The 23,734-nt window shown below is 36.0% G+C and overlaps 1 protein-coding gene across 6 annotated transcripts in view; it reads left to right on the top strand.

Moving 5' to 3' along the window:
* The first annotated feature begins 3,496 nt into the window (after positions 1-3,496).
* CSDE1 (cold shock domain containing E1) overlaps positions 3,497-23,734 on the top strand; it is a 40,153-nt gene continuing 19,915 nt past the window's right edge. The window contains exons 1-13 of one of the 6 annotated variants that reach the window (XM_087720172.1): positions 3,497-3,594; positions 8,641-9,030; positions 9,663-9,822; positions 11,796-11,942; positions 13,747-13,945; positions 14,851-14,960; positions 15,324-15,416; positions 15,809-15,906; positions 19,263-19,344; positions 20,147-20,275; positions 20,708-20,833; positions 21,034-21,246; positions 23,562-23,702. In XM_087720172.1, the coding sequence (XP_087576298.1) occupies positions 9,697-9,822; positions 11,796-11,942; positions 13,747-13,945; positions 14,851-14,960; positions 15,324-15,416; positions 15,809-15,906; positions 19,263-19,344; positions 20,147-20,275; positions 20,708-20,833; positions 21,034-21,246; positions 23,562-23,702 (1,464 nt within the window). In that variant the 5' untranslated portion in view covers positions 3,497-3,594; positions 8,641-9,030; positions 9,663-9,696. The remainder of the gene's footprint in view (positions 3,595-8,640; positions 9,031-9,662; positions 9,823-11,795; positions 11,943-13,746; positions 13,946-14,850; positions 14,961-15,323; positions 15,417-15,808; positions 15,907-19,262; positions 19,345-20,146; positions 20,276-20,707; positions 20,834-21,033; positions 21,247-23,561; positions 23,703-23,734) is intronic. The other 5 variants (XM_087720176.1, XM_087720174.1, XM_087720175.1 and 2 more) reach the window with 5 other exon arrangements.

Raw genomic sequence — 23,734 nt, 5'->3', positions numbered from 1 at the left:
TAGCCTGTGCCTTTTAACAGCTCAGGAAGAACTTTATCTGATACAAGGGCTGAGTGAAAAATTATACCTGCTCTTCTGTAACTATAGTTTAAATAGATACTTTAAAGAAAGCAGAAAAAACCTTGGTATTGACTATTTTGTTAGCTGTATTTATTTTCCAATAATCACATGCCTGCAAAGTGGGACATTTTTTTTAAAGTCATCACAAATGAACTTACTTTTTTTCTTTAATCAAATCTTAACACTCCATTCCACCTCTTCATCTGAGTGAAATACATGCCTCTGAGATTATTGCTTCATTTTGAGAAAAGATGGAAGTATATGGGGCTAAACGGCAGATGGGATAAGACACCAAAAATCACAGCTGCCTCTTGAGTGCAGCAAAATTTCCTTCTGTGCTTCCAAGCTCTATTTAATCCTTGTTTCAATCTTTTGAACATTGTAGTGTAGTGGTACCAGGTTCAAAGAAATCCAGGGACTCCATCTGCCTCCCAAAAGCTGTAACTACTAGTTTTCCTGCTAGAGCCTGGGTTTTTTTCCCCACAGGTGAAGCTTTTTGATAATATTTAATATACTGGCACTTCATTTCTGAATGATGAGTTCATATTATAATGCTATGAAGAAATACCTCACTTCCTTAGCATAAATAAGAATTGCTGGCAAATATCAATTCTTGAAGATTTTAGTTTTGCTTTTATTAATATGAAGCCTGATAGTAATTTCCCTTTTGTAGTTCATGAAACTTTCTGATGTGAAACTCATCAGTTGTTATCATGGATTATTACTTTGTTCTTGATCACACAAATCAGTTTTGTGGTTTTTTTTGGGGGGTGGTGGTGGTTTGGCTCACAGTATTCACATCAACATAGTTACACTATTCTGTGTTTCTACATTTTTTTTCCTTTGGACCATCCACTCCCTTTGAAAGAAAAAAAATCTTTTATTTGAGTTTTTCTGTTTGCCAATGGCTGAAGAGCTTCTAAAACAGACATCTACTCTATTCTCCCACACCTATTTCAAAATTTTATGTTTATTGACAACTCTGCTCTTCTAAGCTGAGAGAAAACTCAAATAAGAAAGGAAGGTAGCAGAGATAGCATTTTTTTCTAAGCAGCCTGTTTTTTCACAATTCACCAAATAATGTACATACATTTTAAGAATTGAAATAGGTTAGACATACTTTCAGAACTATTCACAGCTATATTAAGAAACTTTTCAGGTGATAACATTTTGAAACTTTTCAGGGGATAACATTTGTATGAACAATTGAATGCAGATATAAAGCAATTGTCTGCAGCCTGGAATCTTTGTATGAAGGCTTTCTTTTGAGCTGGAATTCCTGCTGCAGCAATTCCTACTATATTCACACAGTAGTTCCACTGTCAGGAAAACTGAGAAGTGGGAAAGACTCCTTACTCTTATTCATGACTTCAATTCTGCTTGCAAATATATCATCTGAATAGAGTTTAAGCAGTTACCACTATGGCACGGGTGTCAAACTCACTGCGTCATGTTGATGTCACATAAACATCGTGACATTTTGCCTTTGCTGGGATGGCCATCAGTTTCACACCCCTGCATGGGGTATCTAATAGCAGATCAAAACTTTAACCTAGATTACAAAATCCATCGGGATGGTGGGAGTCCTAGGATGCAAAATACTTGTATTATGCCTCCTGGATGCTTAGTTAAAAAAAACTTGGGTAAAAAGAAAAAGGTAGAGTAGCACCAAAAATTCTACTTCCTAAGTGCCAAACTTACTTTTGTGATGGAGCCATTGGCACTGGGCTCTCTTTGCCATAATTTATAACCCAACTTTTTTTCATTGATTGGTTGCTTTTCCTCTTCAGTCTCAGCATATGGGACTGTTCTCCAGTTTTATCCCCCAAATAGAGTGTTACTGGCTTAATCAAGTCTCCCTAGCACAAATCCAATGTCTTAATCACTACATAGATTCACTATGGGTACATTAAGCCAAAAACAAACCACAATTTGGCTTAACATGTGTGAATTTAGCCAACATTTTCTAAATTTGTTGCCTTTATGTCTAGAGATTTCCAAAGAATTGAGTAACTACCAACTGATCCTTGCAGTTAAGCCCTGGGACAATTTGCCTAACGTAGCTATTAATTGCACCTGTATTGCAAGGTTTATCTAATACATTTTGCCAACTAAGGCTGAAGAACAAAAGGCACTTCTCACATGTATACAACTAGCATTTTCAAAACTTACAGATCCTAAATACAAGAATTGTGCATATGAAGCTGAATATTTCTTCAGTCCTTTCAAACCCTCACAAAAAAATAGCAGGTTTCTAACAAGTTGCAGTTTCCTAAAAGACCGAGAAACTGCTCCTTCATTGATACTTCTTTTAATGATCTTTGTGAACAATGTTTTTCAAACTGTTCACTGTCATCCCCAAATCATATAGTAAAACCATGTTTGCATATGATAGTGTAACACACTAGTTCAAAAGATAGTCTGTTGCTTTGTGACTCAGTATATTGTGACTTTGACTAATTGTATTAATACATCAAGGGGCGATACAATTTAACCAGGAATATCTGCTTTCTGACACACAGCAGTAAAAGTGAGATAAATAAGTGTTGGAGTTCAGGATAACTCTTCAAATTTCAAATGCTACTGAAATAAAATGGGGTTTAAGACAGATTTCACATATTTGCTTAAACCAAATGCAGGGAGGCTTTTAGTGATTGGAACCATACTTCCTAATCCTGTTTAAGAGTTTTGAAGACTATGTGGGCTACAAAATGGAAAAGATGTATCATATGCAGGGATTTGGTGGGTGGGTGGATGGATGGAGGATATAATTATTTTGATTCCAATGCAGTATTTGCCCTCTTATTTCCCAATTTAAAGCATCAGGAAATTGTACTATGTTTTCAGCAATCATGCTTGGAGGGGTACCAAAAAACCCCCAAATATACTCTGTAATTTATATGATCCCTGAATCATGCATCATCTACTGTGCTGTGCACCAGTGGTGGTGATATTATTCTTGCACTAAATCTCTTTCCAGGGACAACACGTAAAACATACCTCCTGTAATTAGGTTTTGGGATGAACAAAACTTATGTATTATACAGAGGAATGAACAAAAAAAAAGAGGAAATGGGACTGACAGGTTTCTCTCCTAGTTTTGGGGTCTTTTAATAGACGCGTGACGGCTAGAAATAGGAACTGCAACCCCCACCCGCCTCCAAGTTTCTTAATCTCTTCAGTTGTCTCATAGGCAACAGTCTAAAAAAAAACGGAGCGTCAAGTATCAGAGCGGGGGAGAAGAAATGGTAATCTGCCATTTTCGGCTTAGCAATAGATGCTCAGTGAACCACCGGGCATTAAAACTTCCCCAAGAACAGCGCTTCTCCTGCACGCATGCGCCGTATGTCCCTACTTACACGAACCCTCTGCGCTTCGTTCCCCCTGCCACTTTTCCTGTCCTGGATTCCTGCGCATGCGTGAATCGACCCTGCTCCCCCCCCTCGCGAGTCTCGCGAGAAGCCGGGATTTATTCCTACGTGCTGTGCCGTGCTGCTCATGGCGGCGCTGGAGCGGGGGCGCTGAGCTGTTGGGGTAAGTGAGGTTCTCCGAGAGGAAGACTAATGGCCTTTCTTGTCCTGCGTCGCGGCTTCGTGGAGGACAGACGGGGAGCTTGGAGTGGCTTGGAACGTCTCCTGTCACAGTCCCTGGGACCAACGGTCTAGTGCGGGTGGACCCCTCCCCCACCCACCGAGAGCCTTCCGATTTGACAGCAAGAGGGAGCGGGAGTGGGGGGGGAAGGAACGTTGCCGAGACAAGCCCGCTCTCTTCACCAACCCCTCGGTTTGCCCTTAGGCAGGGCCGAGAGAGAGACGGAAAACCAATGGGGCCAAGGCTCGACATTACTACGCTTCCCAGTGTGCGCGACGCGTTTTGCCTCTTTTTCTCCCCCGCAGGGGCCGATGGGGGATTGAGTTTAGGGGAGCGGCGGCAGCGGCGTTGAAAAACACTCCAATTCCCATCGTGATGCCTCTGAAAGATTAGGCTACTAGGCCTGTTGGGGGATGGAGTTCTTGGTATTTTACAGTCTACGGAGCGAGGCTAGCCGTGCAGACTACCTCTCCCAGCATGCAGCGTGCGGACGTGGGGAGGGGAAGGGGCGGTCAGTCTTCCTTTGTGTGAGGGGGAGCGGCCGCCATTTTCCTTCTCTCTCTCTTCCCCTCCCCCCCCAAAAAAATCTTGTTCGGGGAGGGGAGCTAATAGTGGACACGCCTCAGATACTTGAGGGAATTATCTCCAGTTGGGGTAGTAGCTACTATGTAGCCAGCAGCGGAGCGTGCATTTCTAGATTCCACTCACGTTTTTCAGTAGTAATGTAATTGCTGGGAGTAAGGCTTTTGCACTCATCCTATTCGGATATAAAGCCTAGTGTTATCGCCCCTCAGTAGCAGGAGCCACCATCTTGCTGCCTAAAGACTGCATGCTGTGGCTGAAACGTCTTTGTAAATCTACAGGAGGAAATGGGGTGGTAACTCACGTTTCCCTTATTTTCTTTAATGAAAATGTTGAAACTATTTTCCTCCAAAGTCTTAGATTTCCATTTGAATGCTTCTAATACAATAGGACACTGGTCACTTACAAAATGAGCAATCATTTGTTTTATTCAATTCGTGTCTGAGTGGCTCAGGATGCAACAAACAGGATAAAAGCAATATAGTAAGAAACAACATAACGAAAACCAAACTATAAAAGCAATAAGATGACAAAACCAGCAGACGCCCAAATTTTAACAGAGTAGGGGGCTTCAACCATCTTAGCCCAAGGCCTGAGAGAACAACCAAGGCTTTATCCAGAACACCAGCTGGGTGGAAGCCACCAGCCTCATTCCAAGAAGATTTTAATTTTAGAGCAAATTATTGAGACTTCATTGCCATATACTTTTTTCAAAAGTGCTAAATATATTGCTGACACAGAAAATTGTTTCTAAGAACAAGTTGAAATTTGCTGCCATTTGAAAGAATAGATTTTTCTCCATTTTTGTTCAGTTAATTTATTTGAGTTCACTTTGTTCCCAAGCCAGAGGCTCCAATTCTGCTGGTTTTTCTAGTGAGAAAAGAGTCTAATGCCCTGTTTTCAAAGTCATGTAATCTAATTACAGGTCATTCCTATGCAGCTAAATTTAAAAACAAATCTAGCTGAATTTAGTGGGCCATGGTTACACCCTTATTGCACAATGCCATGCGTGATTATTCCAATGTAATCCTTACTGAATTCTGGGAGTTAACTCCAAATAAGTATAGGATAGTCATTACAGCATTTTGCTTTTGCTGTCTGTCTTTAATAAAGTTATATTTAATTCCTAATTATTCTAGGTGAAACAGACTTTTCTTCATATTAATTCATTTATATAAAGGAATATTAAATAGCATGTGTTGACTACAAATGAAAAGATATTTTCAAAAATATTTTTAAAGTAATTTAAGCTATATATATTTGTCTTGAAGAATACTATGCCTAGAAAAACTTTTTCATATCAGCAATAAGGATTACTATTATTTAATTCACTTATGCAGATAGTTATAAAAACAATATCCATGTGTCAGAATCAAATAAATATTCAGAAGAGGAAAAGTCTGAACTTTCTCTTTCCTCTGGCTGACTTGTGCTAATCTTTCAACATCACATGATGTATTAGAGACCACTGAATTGAATGAAAGCTTGGCAACTGCACTGGGTGTTTACCATCAGGAGGAATATTTATAGCTGCTGAGTTGAAAAGTAAAGAATTTAAAATAGAGGCACAAGCTAATTTCACGAAAGCTCTTCTAAGGTTTTGCAGCTTTGATAAAATATTGGATTCGATCATCGAATGTAGAAAGTTTTGGAAATAATTATATTTATATTGTCATATTTCTTAGAGGCAAACCCTAGTGAATTTAGGCATAGATAAACATATTTAGTAAATATATAGGAGATTACGCTTTTTGTATTCTGCAGAAAGGATATTCTGATTCTAGGAATACTATTGAAATAAGAACCACTTACTATAATTTTTTGCCAAATAAGTGTGCATATTCCACATTCTGAAAAAAGCACCTTTGAGATTTCACTTTTTTCTACATAGACTAGGGCTGCTAGGCAGATCTTTTTAATGAAACTTCAAAGTTCCTATTCCTTTGTATGAAATAAATGAAATAAAATAAATAAAATAAACAAACACGTTTAAGCAATCTTGATGTAGTGATTAAGGTGCTGGCTTAAAAAGCAGGAAACTGAGTTCTAGTTGTATTTTAGGCATGGAAGCCTGCTGTGTGACTTTGGGCCAATCACTTTCAGCCCAACCCACCTCACAAGGTTGTTTCTATGGGGAAAATAGGAGGTAGGAATATTGTGTATATTTTCCTACCTTGAGTTAGTTAAAAAATAAAGGTGGGATAAATAAAATATGAAGATGGGTACTTTTCAGTTTTAATTATTGGGATTGTTTTTAAAGCATACTGTGCTGGCATTTCTTCAGTAGTATATGAAAACACTTCCAATTGGAAATGTTATCTTCCACCCAAAATAAAGTGGAATAAGCAGAGCTGATAGAAAAAGATATAATGATGTTTTAAAACTGGAGGAGTCATTCCTCTTTTCTTCTCTCCTGTTCCCTAGCATTTGTTTCTGGTTATTTCTGTCTCCAGATTATAATTTTAAATATTTTACCTTTTCCTTTGGCTAAATGACTCAGTTGTTCCTTAACAGCATTCTATATTACATACCCAGAAATTGTTGGTTGCTTGGAAAACTCCTTCAACATTAAACATAATTGATCCTATCCTGCATCCTGCCTTTTACATACAGTATAAGAAAAACATACTTGCCTGGAAGACAAAATTTGTAAACCATTTCTGAAGAACTGCCTCTTTTAAAATATTCTTTTTCTGGGACATAGAATTTGAGAATAAAATTATCTGTAACACCATTGTCCCCTGAATATAGAATCATAGCATAAAAACTATTTTAGGAAAACATTTTAATAATTAAATGTATTGGTGATAAACTTTAACTATATTAAGTACAGGGATTAGGTTAAAAGATACTTGTATTTGGTTGCTACTTAGTTATGTTTTTTTGTCATATTTTATAGTATCTATAATAGCCAATAATAGTATATTGCAGACTGAACATCAGCATTTTCAGTTCAACTGTTTTTCTCAGAAGAAAATATATTTCTTTTTTAAAGAATTAGGTATCTCTGGTCTTTTTGTGCAGTTGGAATTTAGAATATGTGAAGGATGTCACCATAAAGTTTTTTATTTGTCACAAAACTACTATCACTATACACATTTGAACAGAAGATACCCGTTTCATAGAAAGAAAAACTAGGATAGCTGCAAGACCAATAACTTGTCCAGCTACCTAAACATGAAACACAGATAAAGCTTTAATTAATTTTATAAGTACAGAAATATTGCTATTGCATAAATTAATTTTGTGAATACAAAAATTTATATTAGTAAGGAAAATAATTTCAGAAAAATACCATACTTTTATTGTGATTAGAAATAATTTATTTAAAACATGACTGTGATAGAAATGAAGCTGAAATCTCAAAATATTTCAAAGAAAGTAATTGAGTTTTGGTTTAAGAATGTAAATATAAGAAAACTGAATATTAACCTTAAGAGGTAAACCATAAACACCTGCATTTCTTAATACTCAGGTTCTGGCAGCTTCCATTCACTCCAGTTACCCCTGTGTTTGTCTTTGAAGATAACTTTTCTCCCCATGACTCTTCCTCTTTCTCTATATGCAGCAACCCTTTGAGGTTGTAGAAAACAGATTCCACAAGACTAGAGCTAATCTTTATTGGGATATGCTATTATTAACCATTAATCTTGCAATTCTGACTGTTTTTTCTCCTCTTACTCTTATAACCAAGTATCCTAGCGAGAAGTCCGGTGCCCCAATGTCCCTTTTTTTGTAAACATTTCTAAACTTTCTAAAGACCATCTTAGTAGCTGTTTACAGTATTCAAAATGTATGTCTTGAACGTAGTATATTTATATACAGAACTTGAGGTTTCTTCATTAGAGCTACTACCTACATTTCCCTAAATATCCCAAGCCATTCCATGTTATAAGACAAGGGGGTTCAATTTCAATCTTTCCAGAAGTTGCATTTTATACTGATATTTATAAGGCCTTGATGAACCAACCACAAGATCCAAAACAAGACATTATAAAAACTGTGAGCCATAAATAGTGAAATATCCTGATTAGTGTGATAGATGAAAATTAGCAAGACATAAATTAAATTCCAATTCAGTCATGAAACTTAGCATGTGACTTGGATCAGTCATTTTATATTTGCCTAATCTGCTGGCATGAGTTTAAAATAAGACTTGAGAGAGCAATATGCCTTTAGTTTTTTGGTGGAAATGTGTACAAATCAGTAAAATATGTTTTTGTTTAATTGGTTTTATATTCAGTGCATTGGCAACACTTGTTTTTCATTGAATTCCTTGAAGTTTGGTTAAACACTAGTAATGTCTGGAATTCTTGTGAGGAACTTTTCAGAGGTGGGATCATATGGGGTACAGAAATATCTAAAATGTATATCATAATAAACTTGTTTATCCTTTTTCCTCTCCAGTATGAAGTGTAACAGAATAGAATTTACCACCTGAAACTGCTGCTTCAAGTTCAGATCAGGAAAGGAACACATTACATCGTAACAACAAGACCAAAGAAGAGTAAACTTTACACTGAAGACACAACACTTGATCTGAAACAAGAAGTTTGTGCCTACTCAACAGCTTCAAAAGAGCACGTCCCAACGCTGCTAGTAGTCTTTGTTTTCTGCAGTACTGTGCTGAAATTGCCCAGTGCAGCACCAGTTATTCTTTATTAGCTTGATAGATCACTTGTCTCTTGCTATTTCTTTTTTTTTTTAACAATAGCAATCTTCAAACTTTGAAACGTGTGCTGAAACGAAGAATCGGCAAATACTACTGAAAGTGCAATATTAGAATATCACTGCGAGGTTGGTCCATGTACTGTGTTGAACAGTGATATATTTATTTGAAATTAAAAGTGCAATATAAAATGAGTTAAATAATCATTTTGCTTAAATCTTGTCTTCATTGGTCAAAATATCAAAGCAGATCTAACATTTAGCTATGATGCTAGTCTTTTTAAATTATTGAAATTCTTTAAAACTGCCATTTCGTTCTATTTGTTGCTAACCATGGAATGCAGTCTTGTTGTTGTAACTTTCATTAAGCTTTCTGCTACTATTTTCCAGTTTCTCGCTTTTGAAATCAGTTTACTCTAATGCTATAAATCTGGATCTCAAACTTTCTCCATATCCTTCTCCCAGTTACTGGTATCGGTCAGTGAGTCTCCATTTCATAAGCTGGTAGGCTAAATGTGAATTTTATACTGTAAAGATAACTCATTAATAGTATGAGTTCAATTAGCAACCAGCTTGTGTTGTTCATTTCAGAACCCCTCTAAAAATAAAACAAAAAAACCTAATGCTTTCTTAACTAGCACATCAATCCCTTCCTGTATAATATTCTAGGAAGCTGCCACAATGGCAGCTTTTTTATGACACTGGATAGAGTGGCAGATATACATTGACAAGGTTGTCTTGTTTGATTTTGTTATATGCAGCATTATAAAATTAAGTTGAAACAGGCGTAAAAATATGGCAAGCACCTGGAAAGAATTTGTTGAATTTTCCATGCCGTCTTCTCCCCCTACTGCATACGTTAGTGCCAACCTGGGCAATGCATCTCCAGTCGGACTGAATTTATCACCTTATGGCCAATCAGTAAGTTCTTTTGCCATACTAGCAATATTCTTAAGGGTAAAGCCAAATTAGCTCAGATGGTGTGATATAACAACCTTTGAGCAAAAGAAAAAGTGTGGCCAATTTGCAGATAGCAAAAACACTGCTCATTTTATGACCTCTGAGCCTTCTTTTAATCATGCCAGAGTCATGAGCAGACTAAAATTTCCTTAGCTTCAGTTTGGAATCATTTCACACTCACTCCTCATTCCCAATCATTCTTTTCATTGGTCATTGTGCCAGGCCTAATTCCTGTTTGAGGGCAATTGGTTACCTCTCCAGCTGTTTAAAAGAGAAAGCTACCCTGGAACATAGACGTCCACATCCTATGCAGATTCAAAATTTGAAAGTATCCAGTTGAAAATAGGCAGTGCCCACACATATCAAATTTGCTTGTATAAGAATTTCACCTCTTAACAAATATATTTGTTAATTATTTAATCCTTTTGTATTATGGTCCTCTACAAGTACAGAAATTATTTGGTTCTCCAACACGCTTTTTAAAATTAGCCAGTAATGAAATTTAGTGGAGTGGTGTTTTAATATGATAGCCTTCATCTAAGAGGTGCATTTTGGTTCTTATGTTTGGTGTATCAAGACATTGGAGAGGGAACTGTCTTAACATTTCTGAAGGCTTGCATTTTATTAAATAATAAAGTATAAGATAGTCATGATCCTGAAGTGTATGAAACACCTTTCTTAGTAGCTTATTTACAAATAGTTGAGAATAGTTAAAACTGAACTTTCAGACCTGGGGGAGGTGAAAACCTTAGTTCAGTGGTAGAGCACATGAAAATGCTTTTGTTTAATCTCTTATATCTCCTGGTTAAAAACATATATAGCAGAAAGATTTGGAAAGACCTTTGCTCAGGACCATGGATGCTGTTCTCAGTCAAAAGATATAGCACTGGGCTAGCTAGATATGGACAATGGTCTGACTTGGTGAACGGCAGCTTCATAGTTTTAATACAAGGATCATTCTAGGCTATAGGCCTTTGCCTTATTTACTGACCTAAACTTTTTAAATTTATGTTGCATATATATATGTAGAAATGTCTTATTTCATGGATTTTGGCATACAAACAGATGACCAACACATTTGTATGATTTAATATTAGCACTATAATACATTCAGTAGTATGTATGCCATAAATAAGTAATACAGCATTGTCACTTGAATTCATCTATGTACAATTCAATTGATATTTGCTTAATATGTGTATATTTAAGCTGCTGAAGAACTCTGATTTTCTGTTAACTTGCCATTCTTCCTAAGACTAAATTCAATTAACCAAATTTTAAAGTGCTTGTAACTGATATTCAGGTTCGTCTATAATTTGTCCCTTAAATTAAGGATTGAGAAAATGGGAATGGCGGTCTCTATAGTGATATAGAGACTATATAGACTAGTATCTTAATTTTAAATAATAAATTATAGTTTCAGTTATACTTTTTATAGTTTACTGAAGTCTTTGGGACTTTTATTCAGTTGAAAAATTTCAGCCACAAATGCAATTTGCATAATGTATTTGTTTTTGTTTAGTTTTTTTTTGTAGCCCAGTAAAATTAATAACAGTTCTCAAATTCAGAGTTATGCTCTCCCTTTGAAATCAAAAAGGAGAAAAAATAGATAAGTATATTATCTGCCATAGTGCAAGGATATTTGAAGTGGTACAGCTTTTAGCTCAATCCACCGCTTGCATATATTTCTTCCCAGTGAAATATGTTGGATTTTTGAAAATACAAACAAACTAGAATATTGCTGGAAAGAAATTACTGACCTGGAAATAGAGCTTGGTCATACATTTACGCTAATTCCAGAACAATAAGGATATCTAAATTGACTGCTTTTGATTTCCAGCTAAGTCTCTTGAAACATGGATTTAATAGTTATTGGATATTGCTAAAGATGTGCTAATTATTGACTAGTTATACTGTGTACTATGTTATCACAGCTGTATGAGATGGAGAACCATTATACTGTGTCATCAGATCCTCTCCCCCCTCCTGCAGCTCCCCTTCCTTCTCATCCTTTACCTTTTTCTTCATCTACTTCATCCGGGTCTAAAAAACCGAAGAGGACCCCTCTTTATCAGAGATCTGTAAGTCAGGGCATCTATTGGCAGACATGCCATCTCAGCATGGGAATCCTTAGCATTTAACTCTTCTCTGCATATGTTCTCACTTCTAACCTCACTGGTATTAAATCTCCTCAACAGGTTAAGGAGTATAATTCATCTATACCAATGGGCAAACTTGCTGAGTTCTCAAATTTTGCTTTCCTGTATCTGTTTTAGAAACTTGATGAAAGCCTGGTTTTCTTATAGATACATTGATTGTATTTTCATTATATGCTTTCAAAGGTGCTAAAAAATATTGTATTGGCTTACAGATGTGAACAAAATGAACAGACTTCTGTCCTAAGCATATGCAAAAATTATTATTGTTTTTCTCCTCTAGATGATGTCAATCATGTCATTCTGGAGGTGGTATGGAGTTTAATCCAGCTCATGGTGTTCTGGATTAAACGGGACCATTTGTCAAATATCAGGGTTTTTTTTTTCAATTCAGCAGATTAACCTCTACAAAAATCACACCATCTCTGAAATGGCCAAATGGCTTAAATCTGTTTGATTATATTTATATGCAGTAGGATGGTGCAAAAATTATAAACACGTAATGACTTCCATAGGAAAAGGTTGCATCTTATGATGCTATTCTTGAATTGTAACAAATACATTTTTGGTTTTTAGTTTAATTAGTAATTTTACATATATATGGGGGCTTTCTATTCTTATTTGTGGACAATAGCATTTCACATCACCAGTTTCTGCACTATTTGACTTTAAAAAATCTAATATTTGTTTTAATTCTCCCAAGGTACACTTAATCAGAAAGTTCTATGCTTCTGAAGGGCTTTACTCTTAAATAATTCTGTTTAGCAGGATCTTTGCATCTACAGCAGCTGCATGCCAAATTAATTCATAGCATTGTCTATAAAGACAACCCTCCTTTAAATGAAATACTTTTAAAAAACCTAAACAGTTTGCTCAGTCTCAGTTTAATGAGTAATTGACTATTCATCAAAAGTAGATTTCAAAGCTACTTACGTTTACAATTTTGAATACTTAATAGCTCCTTATGGTTATAGGAATGTTAGTTTGTTTTCTTAAACAGATACACAGGAAACTCCATAAAATACAGAGGAACAGTATGCATGATTTTGGCATTGCTTTGCCTTGAACTCTGACTTGCATGAGATAGTTTCTATAAATATTTACAGGGAGCTTCTTATACTAACCTCTTTTTGGACTTAATTTAACTTGATAGCTAAACAGATTGTAGTTTTTTTGAAAGTGTGACTTAATAAAAATATTTTAACATGTTGATGAGAACTTAAAATGCCAATCTTTCTTTTATGTTCTATGGGTTTAAAAATCTCCATGGATGGAAAAGTATTAAATTCAGTGAACATAGCAATTAGTGTTGAAATTTAATAAATATTAAGCTGCTAGCTATGTTCCTAGAATAAATTGCTATGATACTAATTTAATTTGGAAAATGTCTTAAAATTGCATTTGTTAGTTTTTTTATGGCTTTGCTTTCTTGGTTACCTCCATTAGCAAAGTCAAACGATGTTAATGGGTAACTTCAAATCTGTTTTAATATTATGTGTGTAATGTGAAATAGAATAGCATAATAACCTTCAGTACAAAGTTATTACTTCAATGTGGTATAGAAAAGTGTCACACAAAATCTGTTCAAATTGCTAGAAGCCTACATGCCTATTTTATAATGTTTACGCATTGGCTATTACAGTATATTTATCCTGAATTAACAAATAACAGTATAAACTGGAAAAGAGAATATCCTTAGAGGAACTTACACATTTCTTTTTAATTCCAGATGAGCTTTGATCCAAACCTTCTCCATAACAATGGACACAACGGGTACCCCAATGGTACTTCTTCAGGATTGCGCGAAACTGGGGTTATTGAAAAACTGCTGGCCTCCTATGGATTCATTCAGTGTTCAGAACGGCAAGCTAGACTGTTCTTCCATAGTTCACAGTATAATGGCAATCTACAGGAGCTCAAAGTAGGAGGTAATTAATTAACTAGTAGACGGTTGTTCTTGTATGTGAGAAGGCTAATTTCTTCTAGAGACATATCTGCTACTGTAAAGAGTAGTGGCTGAACCATCAGATAATGAGAAGTAAAATCAAATTTCAGTTCAAACGTTAATAATGGGATCAGATTAATCATATGAAAGAACTTTCTTCTAAAAAGTTATTTTTCATACTGCATGTTGGAGAGAACATTTTAGAAAGTTTAGAAAGTGAGAAGATGACAACTAGTAATTGCATATTAGTATCTTTCACTGTGCACATTCAAGAAACAGTTGTTAGGATTCAGAAGACAAAGTATAAATCAAGCAACTTGAAAGCACAAGTAACATTTTTTAGGAACAACTTAAATATGCCTTGATATTGTATGTATTTGGGGAGGATAGGGCACGTCATCTACGGTATGTAGCTAGGAAGAAACTGCTGGAATTTCTGGACATATATGTGCATTTGCAACACAGGTTTTAGCCTTTGATTCTGGATTTTGCATTGTATTAGAATGCATAATATGGGATGTGTTGAGAATAGTGGAATTTGAGCTATGAGGTATCTGCTATTTTTCTTTTTTCTTTTTTTTAAATTATGCAACATGTTTTGGTACATAACAACATGAAACAATCCCATGGAATTAGATGGTTAAAACAAATAGAGTATAAGATGTTATTTAAAAATCACATTTCCTTTTCATATTAACTAAGTGTAAATGGACCTATGAAGCCTTATTTTATTATGTGATTTTAGTTCCTATTAAATATTCAAATTAGAGTAATTTTTTATTGTTACTGCTTTTTGAAATTGTGTGTTTTATTGATTTAGAAGTTATCTTGACATGCTTTTACCACTAAATTGAAGCCTATAAATTAATAAATATCATTTGTTTACAGATGATGTTGAATTTGAAGTATCTTCTGACCGGAGAACTGGAAAGCCGATTGCAATTAAACTGGTGAAGATAAAAACTGAGACCTTACCTGAAGAACGAATAAATGGACAAGTTAGTGCCTATTCTTAGGGAGCGGGGTTGTTTTTCTTTTTAATATGCATGCCATTTTCAGCTGCTGTGGTCAAACAAAAAAGAATAGAATTAAATGTAGCATGCCTCTCCTTAGTTGCATTAAAATATTTTTTTCAAATATACTTTTTTTTCCTCCTTTTGGTAAGCACATAAAAATTAAGAATTTTACCTAACCAGGAACAATTCTTACAGTTGATAAAAGTACTGTAAGATAAAAGCTTTGCAGCATGGCATACTGTTATGGGTTACCTGTTAAATGCATCCCTGAGTGTGTTATAGAAATCTGATGCATAATGGTGCCTCTAGAAATAATTAGCAATGGATTTTTTTTTTGACTGGTAGGTTGTGTGTGCTGTTCCTCACAACTTAGAGAGTAAGTCTCCAGCTGCCCCGGGTCAGAGTCCAACAGGGAGTGTATGCTACGAACGTAATGGGGTAAAAATTATGTATTTACTAAAAAATGTTTCACTGATCCTCCAGTGTAGTTTAAACTAAAATACTTACCAAAATAGACAGTTAAATATGTATTTGCTTTAAAAAGTTTAAATTGCTTATTAATCTTTTGATATATAAATGCATAAAGTTTAGCATACTGCTTATAATTATGAAATATTTTCAAAATACAGATAAAATAAAAGGTCAGTTAAAATATTATTAGCAAACAACTTCATTGTTGCAATTTATTTATTATAAAATTCTATAATATTGTAAATTTATGACCACTTCCTAAATTCCAAAATTCATGTTTAAACTAACCTGGAGATTATATTTTGTCTCACTTTAAATGTGATAGCAAACTGTTCATGCAATCAAATTATAATTTACAGGAAGTCTTCTACTTAACTTACACCCCAGAAGATGTTGAAGGAAATGTTCAATTGGAAACTGGAGACAAAATTAACTTTATTATTGATACAAATAAACAGTAAGTGGATAACTTGTACTAAATCATTTTTAGCTGGAATGATTTCTTTTTTAAAACATTTTTATTTGAAACATGGTTAACAAACTTTGAAACATTCTTTTGGATATAGTACTGTATATCTTGGCAATTTATTGTCTGTTTCAAGGGTAATCTTAGATAATGTCAATCAGGGCCTATAGTTTTTGTTTCGTTAGATGCGAACTAAGAATATATTTTTCAAACAAAGTTTTATCAATATATTATCTTTTAGTTTGTTCTAAGTTTTCCAATCATAGGAAATGACTGGTTTGTTCCAAGGCTCAGTTGTGAGAGAAAGTTTGTGAATCTTCTAGAACTATCTACCGTGTTTCCCCGAAAATAAGACAGTGTCTTATTTTCTTTTGCCTCACGAAATATTGCCTTGGGCTTATTATGGCGGGAGGGCTTATTGTTTTGGGGTTGCCGGGCAGCTGCTCCCTTGCGAGCGGGCTCCCGAAGAGCCATGCACAGCCTCGGGCAAAGCAGCTATGAGGTGATCATGCTCACGAGGAACCGCCTGGCAAACCCCCTCTCCAGCCGGGCAGAGCACCATTCACTGACCTAGGGGGTATCCCTAAGGTGCCAAGACACGTGGTGCTCTGCCTGCTCCCCAGCTCCCGCGGCTTGGCACATTAGGGATACTCCCTAGGTCAGTGCATGGAGCTCTGCACGGCTGGAGAAGGGGGTTGCGCGAGTGCCTGTTCTGCCCCCAGCAAGCATGCCTCCCAGCCTCACCATGCCCTGGCCCAGCTCTCCCTGCAGAGCCAGGGTGCCGCCGCTGCACTCCGAGCATAACTACTTCTCTGGCTTCCAAACTCCAAAACTTGGTTGCTGAGTCTTCCAGCAGCGGCCGCTCTAGGAGTGTGCTGTATGGTTGTAGGCCGGCTGCTGTAAGACTCTCTGTCCAGCAGCCGGCCCACAACCATACAGCGCACTCCTAGAGTACCCGCTGCTGGTGGGTTTATATTTTTGTCCACATGAAAAAGGCTTTAGTTTCAGGACAGGTCGTATTTTCATGGAAACATGGTATAATCTTGTGATTAGAACTTCATGTTTATGAATGAAGAGAAGCTGAGTAAAGAAATAGTATCCCGAACTGTGTATTATATGTCATATTTGTATTGAAAATACTGAGCCAACATTTGTTGTTAGAAAAGATATATGAAACCTTAGATAGGAGTCAGCAATTTAGCCTATGGGCCAGAAGATAACCTGCTCTCCAAAATCATGCAGCCCATAGTTCCAAAAGCAAATATATCCATCCAGCCTATGAGAGAAAGGGAGAGAACAATTGTCAATTTGGCTGCTCTTCTAAGCACTCATAATCTCTTCAGGCAGGCATATGATAATCGTTTCACTAGCTGCCTAAATGTGGATGGCACAAGTCCCCTGCCTGGTGCTGGCTAGAGCAAGCTATTAGAATGAGATCGCAATGTCATGGCTTTGGGCTCCTATGCAAAAGATGGTTGCTGCCCTAGAATAACTAAGTCTTAATGGAGTAGGTTGTAGAAATTCTAATCAATGAGATGATGTTTATGTAGCAGTTTAGTCCCCTCCAATCATTAACATACATGCTCTTTGGCATCATTGAAGTCTGCTGTTCCTGACACAGGTTGCCATCATCAGAGACCGCTCTCCAGTCCAGTCAGAAGAGACTTCTCAAGAAAAAAGGGGAAATCAGTGCTCATGAATCTGGAATGGATTACAGAATTATTATCAAACACTTTGCCTTCTATCAGACAATAGTTAAGCAGATATTATACAAATGGAAGAAGTGCAATACCATTATTACCCTTATATGAGTGACTATCCAAGTCATTATAAGACCAGGACATGCAGTACTTTAGAAAAGCACAGAGAACCTCAAGGTGACAGCAGAGGAATTGCAGGCCATTCAGATATCAATGTTTATGAATCTTCTATAAGGAAATTATTGAACAAGAGTGGTGTGCATAAGAGGAAACCAAGAAAGAAGCAATTTATCTTTAGAAGACACATTGCTGTTTATCTCATATTTGCCAGCAATTATCAGGATGATCCTGCAGGCTGTTTAAACACTGGAACTTTTAACTACTAATGAGAAATATGTTTGGGGGGGAAATGAAATACAGGTAGTCCTGCTTAACAATTGCCTTGTTTAGCAACTATTGAAAGTTACAACACTGAAAAGGTAACTTTACAACAGGCCCTTGCAAGTAAAACTTTGCAGTGTCCCTATGGTCATGTGATCTACATCCAGATTCTTTTCCGTCGACGGGCATTTCCTGTGTTCACATAATCATCTTGTGTGTGCTTCACAGCTGGCTTCCAACAAGCAGAGTCAAAGGAGGAGCTGGCAGAAAAATCACAAGTTGCCATCATGTGATGTCTCAATGATAGAATTGCTAATCCAAATTGTGCTTGTTAAGTGAGGTCTACCTGTACTGCATTCTAACAAAAGAATTTTATCCTGACTGATAAATGATTTGCAGCATCAAGATTTAGACATTTCTCTGTCCTTGAAGGAACAATATGTTCCGGGTGGCACCAGAAAATTCTACAGAAGAATGTCTGAAGTTTCCATCTGCAAAGTACTTGCCTGAGCTGTAGCTTAAACAAATGTGAGTCATGGCACCATAACAGAAATTATAGACACAAAAGCAAATACAGGACAAAATGGCTAAGCAGAAACAATTTCGTATTTTTAGAATAGCTAAGTCAAAGTCCTGACATTAACTCAGTTGAAGTATTGTAGCATACCCTGTAGGAAGTAGTTCATATCAGTGAGTTGAAGTGATATGGCCAAAATGTCTTCAAGACAAATGTGGAATTGATTTAACAGCTGTTAGTACTGCAAAGTACATTGTATTGTTTGTTGCTTGTTTAATCAGGATCTATTAGTGGCATATAGATGAGGCTCAGATCGCACCTATATCACAGAACAATATTGCAGATTTTGTACTTATTTTAGTTATTTGCCGCTCATCTCATTTTGAAGTGATTCTGGGTGGTTTACAGCATTAAGAGCATTAAAATCAGTGGTTAGTTCTAATGGATTCACAAACTGAGAATAAAACAATATTTTGTGCTGTCCCCTCCCAAACCTTCCAAAATGTAAGAATTTTTATTTTAAATTTAGAAAGCTTTTCTTAACCATACTATATGAGAGGTTATTTCATAATTGATCTTTAAGATAAAGATTTTGATTAAAAGCTGGATTTCCTTTTCAAAATTATGTTATAATGAGGTATGTCTCTAAATGTGGATTTTGCATAGAAAATTAAAGAAGATTCTCTATAGTTGGTAAGATAAGTGAGTTGTATTTATCTTTATATAATCTTAATTTATTTTCTTCCTAGTACTGGTGCTGTAAGTGCTCGGAATATTATGCTTTTGAAAAAGAAACAAGCTCGATGTCAAGGAGTAGTTTGTGCCATGAAGGTAAGGAATGCTTTACTAAGTTTAGTTACATGTAATAGAATTAAATATGATGTTTGTACTTTCAGTATAAATCCATAGAAATTTGAAGGAAATCTTATTTTTTTATTTTATCTCTTCTAAAGCTGTAAATCCTATGTATTCTTGCTTAGAAATCAACCATATTGTATCCAAGAAAGCTTCCTTTATGCCTTTTACCATGCACCTTATAAAGAGTTACAGAGCAGTAGATTCTTTTCTGCAGCCCATAATGACTCAAAGGGTTTCTGGCTTTGCCAGATCAGAGATTGCATCAATGCTTATACAGTATTTTACTTTTTTCATTGTATACATCATAATAGTTAATATTAATAGTTTTCACATTTGTGCATGTGCATGAATATTGCCCATGGATGATTGCAGTTTATGTAGTATAGCGCCAATATTCATTGGAGTTTGAGACCATATATACATGTTCTGTAGCTGTGAATCTTTTTAAAACTCGTTTTCTCTTTGATTACTACAGTAACTAATAGCTACAATTGGGACCAAAACTGTCACTAAGTGATCTGGTCTTTAAATGAATTGTGCCTGATTTTACAATCTTTTTTGCCATAGCTATCAAGCAAATTTTGATCACATAATCCCAGGGACATTGACAATCATATGTGCATTAGTATTTTTTTCATCGCTATCATAACTTTGAATAGTTGTTAAATGAATGGTCATAACTTGAGGGCTACCTGTAGTGGCTAGTTCTATCAAGTAACTTAATGAATGTTTGAAGGCATTTTGGCTAAATAATTGTGATATTCCCTTCCCTTAGGAAGCCTTTGGATTCATTGAGAGAGGTGATGTTGTAAAGGAGATATTCTTTCACTATAGTGAATTTAAAGGTGACCTGGAAGCCTTACAGCCTGGTGATGATGTGGAGTTCACAATCAAAGACAGAAATGTAAGAGTAAATTTCATATATTTAAATTATATTAAACCTAATACAATTGAAGATTAAATTTAGTACAATTAATTGGTTTTATTTATTTACACACACATACACATTTGTCCTTTGCTAGACTTTATACGCTTTGCATGAGGTTGATCTTCTTCTCCCCAATGATCTCAGTGAGAGACAGTTAAATGTAATGGTTAAGCCACAAGGCTAGAAGCCAGGAGACAGAGCAGAGGCTTTGAGTTTTAGTACTGCCTTAGGCATGAAAATTGATTGTGTCTCTCAACTAATCACTCAGCCCAACCCACTTCACAGGGTTCTTGTGGTAGTAGGGAAAATAGGAGGAAAGAGTATTAGATATGTTCACCACTTTGAGTATTTATAAAAATAATAAAGGCAGGAAAATAAATAAATAAATAAATAATGTTCTTTTAATAGGGTAAAGAAGTTGCAACTGATGTAAGGCTTTTGCCTCAAGGAACTGTTATTTTTGAAGATATTAGCATTGAACACTTTGAGGGAACTGTAACAAAAGTAATTCCAAAAGTACCCAACAAAAATCAGGTAACAAATGCTTTTAAATTTTTCCTGTTTTTTTCAAACTGCTGTAGCTCTAACTGTGTCATTAGGGACTGATAAATGTGGTAATAGTGATCTAGTGAATTATGCTTGCTATGTGGTAAAATATTTTTAAAAATTGAATAATTGAAAATGTAGATTGAGTACAATTAGCATTATCTCAATTTCTTATGTGTTATAATTAGAATGACCCATTACCTGGACGCATAAAAGTTGATTTTGTGATTCCTAAAGAACTTCCATTTGGAGACAAAGATACAAAATCAAAGGTGACACTTTTGGAAGGTGACCACGTTAAATTCAACATTTCAACAGATCGGCGTGACAAATTGGAACGAGCCACTAATATTGAAGTTCTTCCTAATACTTTTCAAGTCACTAATGAGGCTAGAGAAATGGTAAGCACTTAAGAAATGTGGCAGAATGAAGCTGGAAATGTAATGCATAATACCTTTTAGTTATGTGGGTTTTGTATTACTAGGATTGTATCATGGTGCCAAATTTCTTATAGTGATGGGATCAGCATCTTATCTCAGTTCAGGGTACTTTTTTTCCTAGGGAAATATTTTAGGAGGCAGTGCTGTGCACTTAAGCAGAAGTTATAGAAAATTGAAACATGGAGTTTATATGTACCAATAAAAGAGAGAAGCTCAGGGTTGAAATGAGGGGGTCCATGTTGCTCTCTGAGGTTGTTTTCTTGCAGACATTTCATTATATAAACTAGGTAATATCATCAGCGCTGATGATACCTAATTTGGGTAATGAAACATCTACAACAACCAAGCTCAGAGAGCACCAAGGAGTTTATGTGTCTAAACTGAAAATTAAAGCTTTGCTATAAAATATGTTTTACTTTGCATCCATTTAGGATAATAAGCATTCTATTACATGTCTTTGTTCTTTTAATGGCTTTTCCTCCCTCCATAATGGTTTCCTGTACGTGTGAGATACCATGCCCTTCATGGTATTGGATCTGGGTACTTGAGAGACCGCCTACTGCCAATTACCTCCACTAGACTGATAAGATCGCATAGATTAGGCCTCCTCCGAATTCCATCAGCCAGCCAGTGTAGACTGGCAACTACCCGGAGGAGAGCCTTCTCGGTGGCTGCTCCGACCCTCTGGAACGAACTCCCAGTGGAGATTTGGACCCTCACCACCCTCCAGACCTTCCGCGCCGCCCTTAAAATCTGGCTGTCCCGGCTGGCCTGGGGTTAAAGACTCTAACCCCACTCGAATTGTATGACTGTTGTGTTCTTAAATCAGTGTTTTTCAACCTTTTTTGTGCAAAGGCACACTTTTTTCATGAAAAAAATCACGAGGCACACCACCATTAGAAAATGTTAAAAAAATTTAACTCTGTGCCTATATTGACTATATGTAAAGTAATTTTCCCACGGCACACCTTACACTATGTCACGGCACACTAGTGTGCCGCAGCACAGTGGTTGAAAAACACTGTCTTAAATGATGTAGTGTCTTTATGTTGTAAATTGTTTGTCCTTCCCCCCCCCCTTTTGAACTGTGAGCCGCCCTGAGTCCCCCCAGGGAAAAGGGCGGCATACAAATAAAGTGACTATGACTATGACTATATGTATTTTTTCTTTCTTATTTGCATGGGTGCATTCCTGCCTATTTATTTCACTATCTTAACTGGGTTCTATATTAGAAGCAGTGTAATTAGAAAACGTCTATAGTTTGGGTTGAATTGAACATTTATACTATACATGTGTGGCTACTGGAGAGTTGATATAGTGTACAGGTTATGAGATTAGTTTCAAATTGAGAAGTCTGCTTTTATACTTTTATGTACCACATTCTGGTTAAGTGTTTAAGCAAAGTCCTTCTAGTCTCACCTTAGATCTATTATTGGGAAAATAAAACTGGCTTTCTTTTGAAATCATGATATATAGAAACAGCAATGATAAAAATCTTCATATGCCTAGGGACTGACATGAGCATTTTATGGTCCACGTTTGTCCCTAGGGTTTTTTTGCTGTCACTGTCTGGCCTGTGGCAGTGTCGGTCGGGGATGGTAGGGCGGTGGCATCCCTCCACAACTTTGTGCCCCGGTTCTCACGTGTTTCCTTGGGAAAATTAATTGTCCACCCCTGTCCTGTCCTAGGGCATGATCGTCCTAATTTGTTCATTATCCTTTCTAGTTAGCTGTGTATGCTTCATAACAAAGAGCTAGGATACAGTCACCAATCAATTTTATTTCCTAAGAATTCCTCTAGGCTCCAGAGACATTCTTAGAAATAAATACGGTGTTAGAGGCTGTTATTGACAACAAGAATATATATATATATATATATATATATATATATATATATATATATATATATATATATATATATATATATATATATATATATATATATATATATATATATATTTAAATGCTTAAATTAGGAGCTAAATAAGGATACAAAAGATACTCTACAGTATCATAATTAATGTCCTAAAGGTACTTCCCCCTCCTTTTTTTCAGGGGGCAACTGGACTTAGGGACATAATAGTGTTGATAGCCTTAAGCCTAAGCTTGCATAACTAAAAGTACAGGCTTGTTTATGTCCCAGTTTTTATCCTAGCTGTTTAACTAAATTGTCTCTTTGCTTCACTTTCAGTATGAATTGATATTAGTCCTGTATTGGATAGATATCCTCTAAGAATTCTTAGAAATGAATATAACCAATATCTCTTGCTTTTATAGGGTGTGATTGCTGCAATGAGGGATGGCTTTGGTTTCATTAAATGTGTTGATAGAGATGCCCGCATGTTCTTTCACTTCAGTGAAATTTTAGATGGTAACCAGCTCCACATTTCAGATGAAGTGGAATTTACTGTTGTTCCTGTAAGTAGAATCATAATTATGTAGAATTTGGG

Source organism: Thamnophis sirtalis, unplaced genomic scaffold, assembly GCF_051295495.1.
Source record: "Thamnophis sirtalis isolate CommonGarterSnake01/CBP01778 unplaced genomic scaffold, rThaSir2_p1.2 scaffold_7, whole genome shotgun sequence".
Lineage (NCBI taxonomy): Eukaryota > Metazoa > Chordata > Lepidosauria > Squamata > Natricidae > Thamnophis > Thamnophis sirtalis.
The sequence above is the reverse complement of the archived record's forward strand: the minus strand, read 5'-3'. Positions and strand labels throughout refer to the sequence as shown.